Source organism: Propithecus coquereli, unplaced genomic scaffold (assembly GCF_000956105.1).
Source record: "Propithecus coquereli isolate 6110/MARCELLA unplaced genomic scaffold, Pcoq_1.0 Scaffold27, whole genome shotgun sequence".
NCBI lineage: Eukaryota > Metazoa > Chordata > Mammalia > Primates > Indriidae > Propithecus > Propithecus coquereli.
Window position 1 is genome coordinate 387935 of NW_012148285.1, and position 6247 is coordinate 394181.

Genomic DNA, 6247 nt, shown 5'->3' on the forward strand with positions numbered 1-6247 from the left:
ACACCAGGGCACCCTGACTCAGGAACCCAAACAGCTATTAAAAGATGCTCTCTTTAAATGCATTAAAGGCATCACCAATGAATATTGCCAATTAGTCCCCCAAACTCAACTCTTTGAGATACGACAAGCTGGGTTACTGGTCTTCACACGTCCAGGGATCCCCCAAACCAGGGTCAGGCAGCAGGGGCCCCACTCTCAGCTCAAGATCCATGGTCTGGAGAGATGATGGGTTTGACCACGGGAAATTTGAGACTGAGCCCAGATCTCAGCTAGACAAACACGTGTCTTCTAAAGACCTGTTTGCAGAAAACAGCGGCTCAAAAAGCAATTGAATAATGCATTCTTAGAACTGCACAGAAGTTGAACACTAGCCTCACCAAAATGGGCTGGCTACGCCATTTGAAGTTCAGTCATCAAGCTGCCGTAACAACACTATTTAACTATCTGAAAAACTTTTCAATGAGTGTGTTAAAGTTGATAACATGATCACCACAGATCAAAAGTTTACTCCCTGGCCTGAGCATTGTTGAAAAATAAAGGAAAACAGACTTTGCGTGGGTCTCTGTGCGTGGTGGGGTGACAGCAGCCTTCCAAAGGAAGGGTCCCCAGACAATCAGGTCCGTTCAAAAGATCAGGAGACGGAGCTGTGAAGACTGCAATTGCCACCTCACCTCTAGGCAGGAATGCACCACCCTGCGTGCTCCCAAGCAGCCCACGGGAAGAAAGTAAAACCTCCTGACGCCACCTTCCGCTCATCATGTGAATCTGATTAGTACTCTCCCTGTTTTCCCATTGTACATATTTCAAAATAAAGACATCTGTTCATAACACCATTAGGAAACTTGTTAAAATAAAAAAAAACAACCAAAACAAAACCTTGATCTCTCAAACTTTAAAAGTGCTACATAAATGGCAGTCTGCAGATAACTTTCCTATCAATCTTTTAAAAAACTAAACATCGAAAAGGGAAACATTCCAGATACATTCTACAGTGTGAACCAATATTCCAACAGGCTCTGCCGGGAAAGCAATCGACTAGTACGAAATGGTCCCACACCTGAAAGCCCCGCCTCTAAGGGTCGGTTCTGATGCATCCAACTTGGAGAACTGCGCGGAATCAAAAGTGGGAAATGAAGCCAGATCGGTTTGACTCACACAAGGGTTGTCCCTGACACACACACAACCCTTCCCGAACTGGCCTAAAAACAGGGAAACGTTCCCCCCACCGCCATCACTTGTCACTGGAAACCGCAGGGAAAACGCGACCCATCGCCAGGTGCCAGGCGTTGCGAAGAACCCGGAGCCGCAGGCGCCACGGCCAGGCCCAGGGGTGCAGGCGCGCGGAGCCCGCCCGCCCGGCCACTCACTCGTCGCCGTCGGGGCACACGCCGGTGGCCTCGTCGTACTTGGAGCAGTACACGTCCGGGCTGTAGTTGAAGGTGCCATCGCGCCTGCGGAGGGGTCTGCGGCGACGCTGATTTAGGAAATGCCAATGGAAACAGGTAAATGGCCTGTGCTGGGTGCACTTGTGCTGCAAAAACAGGGAGCACTGCTCTGTCCTAAACTCCTTTAGATACCTAAAAAGACAAACAGCGTTGCGGGTCGCCTCCACCGCCACCGCCGCCGTTGGGCGGCCGGGCTCGAGGGCGGGGGCGGGACCGGCCGGCCGGGGCCCGACGCCCCCCACTGGAAGTCCAGATGACCCCGCCGGCTGTCCCCGCAGCCCGCCGGGCTCTTCCCCCGACCCCAGGCGCGCCCCCCGAGCCCGAGGCGCGGTCCCGACCCCGGGCGTGGCCCCCACTCGGATTCCCGACGGGCCAGGCGCGCCCCGACCCCGGCCACGCACGGTCCCCGACCCCCGGCAGGGTCCCCGACCCCAGGCGCGCCCCTCGACCCGAGTACGGTCCCCGCCCCCGGGCGCGCCCCCCGACCCCAGGCGCCGTCCCGACCCCGGGCGTGGCCCCCACTCGGCTTCCCGACGGGCCGGCGCGCACCCACGCCGGCCACGCACGGATCCCCACCTCAGGCGCGGCACCGCGCCCTGGGAGCCCGGCCCGAGCCCGGCGCACGCAGACCTGGGCGCCCGCTCCGACCTCGGGCGGCCGCAGCCCGGGTCCCCGCGGCGCCGAGGCCCGGAGCGGGCGGCGGGGGCGGCAGGAGGGGCGGCCCGGGCCCGCCGCGGAGACTCCCCAGGCCCAGGGCCGGGGCGCGGGCGCGCGCGGAGCGGGGGCGCGCGGGGCCGCCCCCCACACCCCCTCAGCGCCCCGGAGGCCCCGCGCGGGCACTGACCTGTAGTGGGTCGGCTTCTCGGTCTGCGGGGGGGACCCGCTCAGCGCCGCCGCCGCCGCCGCTTTCGAAACCGACGGCATTTTCAGTCAAAACAATGCAGCGCGCATGCGCCGCCGGCCGCCCCCGCCCCGGCGTTCCCCCGCGCGAGCCCACCGCGCCCCCCGCCGGGCCCGGCCACGCCCCGGCCACGCCCCCGCGCCCACCCGGGCACGCCCCCGTGCCCACCCCGGCCTACGAGTGTCCCACCCGGGCGGTGGGGCGGAGGGCGCGGGTCTAAAACTAGACGGCGGTGGCTGCCCCGCAGGACTCCAGCCCTTAGAGTCGTGCTCTAAGGAAGGGGCAGAATCGTCATGAATTCCATCTCCGGAGACCCGCGGTCGCCGCAGGCTGGGAGGGCTGCGACCTGCGTGAAAATAACGTGTTCCCGCCGGACAGCGGCTCAGGCCCGCAGCCCCAGCACCGTGGGAGGCCGAGGCGGGAGGATCGCTTGAGGCCAGGAGTCAGAGGCTGCAGTGAGCTGTGAGGACACCACTGCACTCCAGCCAGGGCGACAGAGCGAGACTCTGTCTAAAAAAAGCTCCCATTTAGGTTAAAAGCACGAGAAAACGCCTTCATACATTTGCTCCAAGATGTAAGTTATCTTCCGAAATACTGACGATACAGTAAAATAACAAAAGTTATCACGGCCTGGCAGGACGATTTCTTCTATGTTTACATTGTCTAAATAAATTATTACATCTATAAACATTACATTTATATCTTGAAATTAAAATGATGATAAAATTAAGAACATATTTTCGTAACATAAACCAAGCAGGAGAATGAAGTGAGGAGGAACAGGGCCCAAGAATTCTCCAGAGGAGTGAGAAATAGATCTTGGAGATCCTTTATGAACCATTTCCTCCTCCTTCTGCCCAACAATTTAACATCTTACAAATCAAATCGGTGCAACTGCTTCTGTCCCAGCATACTTATAACGGCTCTCCCTCTCACGCTTGCTGAGCACTTATCTGGGGTGTCAATGTGTCAAGTACCCTGGGAAAAATAAAAGCCACAGCCCGGCTGGGGAAATAAGACAACTGCACTACAAAAAGTTGAATAAGCAAAGGATTTAGTTAGCTGTTCGCCTGTCAATCTGCTGTTGTCACCCCTTGAAAACTCCAGGTGTGGGGAAGGTCTGCCCACTGTCCCCAACTGACCTCTGTCTTCCTTTTGCTCATGACAAAGTTCATCCACATCACAAGTGTGAAGTCACCAAGTGGAACATCCCTTACTGATAGCTGGCCTGGAGGCAGCTTCGTCAAACACGACGCTATCCCACTTTGGTTTTTTAAAGCTGCTATCATGTTTTCAGGTTTACCATCCCATTCGTGCCTTGGAAAAAGGTGTATTTACATATGCATGACAATAACCTGGAAAAGCAAATAATGGTTACCACAAGGTGGTAGGATTATCAGTGTTTCTGATTCTCTTCCTTTTGCTTATTTCAGGGTCTAACTGTTCCAGAAAAAAAATATATATATTGCTTTTGTCATATGAAAGTTACTTTTAATTAACACAAAAGTTCTTACTAGTTCTGACATTTTTCCCCCCTGCAAGTAAAGTAAAAGTAAGCTTTTGGGTTTGAATGACTTCTGCTCAAACCAAATGATTCACAACCAAATAGTCACAACCACACCAGGCCAAAAAAAGGACACCTAAGTCCTTTGCCCCCACTGGGATGGTGTAACGTGAGCTAAGATTAGATCAATTATTCCAAACCTCGGTCTCACAGTCTTTGAAAAAAAGACTGTATCCAACCCACTCCTCTCACAAGCACGAGTTGCCAAGGTGTGCCAGACACCTGGAGCGCTTCTGCACGCAGACCTCGTGAGAAGTCGGTCGGTATACTGCCATTGGGCCAGAGGGGTCAAGGACCTGTTCTTCAAACAGCCAAGTCAGAAAAAACCCCAATTAACTTCAGCGCCACAAACAAGTTAACGTAAAAGCTTCCAACAGAAGTTTAAGTAAATAAATGTTTCCTTTTGTGTATCTTATATCTAATTCAGAATAAAGCAGGTTTTTCCTAATTAATACTTAGAAAAAAGAACATCATCTAGGTTACCCAAAATCGTGCCCATAATTTGTGGAAAAAATAATTATCAGTTGTATTCTGCTCAGAAAATTGTTGCCTTGCTAAACAAAAATAAAGTTTTGCAGAAAGCTTAGAAAGTTCTTTATTTCTGGTACCATTTAATAATGTATTCCACAATTTACATTTAGGTTAGTTCTCAGTTCCCACTCTGGAAAAAAAAGGAAAACAAATAAATTGAAAAAGGTGGCTGTTGGTTTACTAAAATACCCGTTTTCTTAACTAAATGCAGAAAAGGGAATCGTCTTAATTCTGTATTATAAAATCAAAGTTTATTTTCAATTTGTTAGTGTGTAAAACATCAATAGATATTATTTACACACAACACAGTACATTATAAAATAAAGGCTAACACTTCTGCCAGTTAGTCTGTCTCACAAAGCAAATGACAAGAAGTGCTCTGGAAACGTGACTACGCTGTACGAAGACATCACAAACCCAACAGCACACGGTGCAAGTAAAACCTTTCCTACGGCTCTGAAAAGTCTTGTGGATGGAGTCGCTGGGCGTCAAGCGTCAGGCAAGGAGCAGGTTCCGATCTGGTGACATCCTGCTCGGCCTCCATGGGCATCAACGCGGCCAAGTGCGCCATCCAAATCCTTCAGCGCTGAAGACGCACGCATTACCGGGGCAGAAACGGTCTCGGTCAAACGCGACATCGAATCCGAAGGGCGGCTGCCTGTTCCCTCCCTGCTAGCCCCGCGGGCACCGCGTTAAGTCCTCGCCCCGTAGGCAGCCTCAGTTCCAGGCTCCTCAGCAGAATCACTGGGCTCCGGCGCCTCTTCTCCCAGCGCTTGTCTCAACCACTGGTCCGCGTCGCTCTCCGGCCTCAGGTAGAACCAGATGACCAGAACCATGAGGGAGAGGCTCAAGGGCAGCACTTTCCACCAGGGCCGCTGATGTCCCTTCCCCAGGGAGTGCTCCACACTCCAGCGTAACGGGATGCCTCTGCTGGAGGAAAACTGAACCGGGCGGTCAGGGTCGTCCTCCTCCCCGTCGCCCGCGGACTGGGCCCGGGCCCGGCCACCGGGCGGCGGATGCAGGCTTCGGGAAGCCCAGCCCACGAGCCTCAGCCCCCGGACGGCCCTGGAAGAGAAAAAGCACTGAGCGCTCCGCCCGCCCGCCGGCAACCGCCCTCGTCCCGCCGAGACCTCACGGGGCTCACCCGGCCGCCGGCGCACACAGGACACGGCTCATTGCGACTTCGGCTCCGCGGCGCGCCGCGCTCGCGTCACATCCGTCGCACGAAACCGGAACCCGGATGTCATGGCAGGGCTCCGCTCACGACTCCAGAACGTGGGCCCAGTCGCGCACCGGAAATGACGCATCCGGACTTTTCCGTCGCAGGCCCGACTGCGAGGGCATGCCGGGAGATGTAGTTCTCCATCCCTTCCGCTACGAGCGCGTCCGCCCGGTCCTTGGCGGCGGGAGTGGGCAGGCGCCGTCCTGCCCGAGAGAGGCCCCGGGCCCGCCCTAAGGGTGTCCTCGGTGGGCCAGGCCCGGCGCTGGGCCCTGCCGCCGCCCGACCGCTCCTGCCCGGGCCTGGCCGCCGCCGGGTCTGTTTTGGTGCGTTGCCAGGACTTCCGGCTCGAGAAGATCTCGTGTCCTGGCCTCAGAGGACCCTCCGTGGCTGCGCTCGCTGGGGGCTGTGCCCTCGCCAGCCGCGCGCCCTCTTCCCGGCCGGTCGGCGCCGCGCGGGGACAGCGGGCAGCCCCGAGCCGACGCGCGGGCCCGCGGCCGTCCCTGCTCGAACTGAAGTTGCGGCGCCTCGGTGGGAGTTGGGGGGGGACCTTCACGACCACCCCAGGGGTCCCAGGGCGCGCTGCT

At 56.2% G+C, this 6247-nt stretch overlaps 2 protein-coding genes across 2 annotated transcripts in view; both read right to left on the reverse strand.

Moving 5' to 3' along the window:
• UNKL (unkempt family zinc finger-like) overlaps nt 1–2398 on the reverse strand; it is a 38210-nt gene extending 35812 nt beyond the window's left edge. The window contains exons 1-2 of the mRNA XM_012647680.1: nt 2290–2398; nt 1368–1577 (exon numbers count right to left, since the gene is read on the reverse strand). Coding sequence (XP_012503134.1) covers nt 1368–1577; nt 2290–2369 — 290 coding nt within the window. The 5' untranslated portion in view covers nt 2370–2398. The remainder of the gene's footprint in view (nt 1–1367; nt 1578–2289) is intronic.
• A 2253-nt stretch (nt 2399–4651) lies between these two features.
• LOC105813119 (chromosome unknown open reading frame, human C16orf91) lies at nt 4652–5640 on the reverse strand. The gene is made up of 2 exons (XM_012647735.1): nt 5586–5640; nt 4652–5506 (listed from the first exon to the last, which is right to left on the reverse strand). Exons 1-2 carry the CDS (start codon nt 5615–5617, stop codon nt 5134–5136), a joined length of 405 nt encoding a protein of 134 aa, XP_012503189.1. The 5' UTR covers nt 5618–5640; the 3' UTR covers nt 4652–5133.
• Nucleotides 5641–6247: the final 607 nt, after the last annotated feature.

Bases quoted from the DNA above. Each gene is read 5' to 3' on its own strand.
- LOC105813119 (XM_012647735.1), bottom strand. From the start codon at position 5,617: ATGAGCCGTGTCCTGTGTGCGCCGGCGGCCGG. The intron at 5,507-5,585 runs GTGAGCCCCGTG...TTTCTCTTCCAG, and splicing joins CTGTGTGCGCCGGCGGCCGG to GGCCGTCCGGGGGCTGAGGC.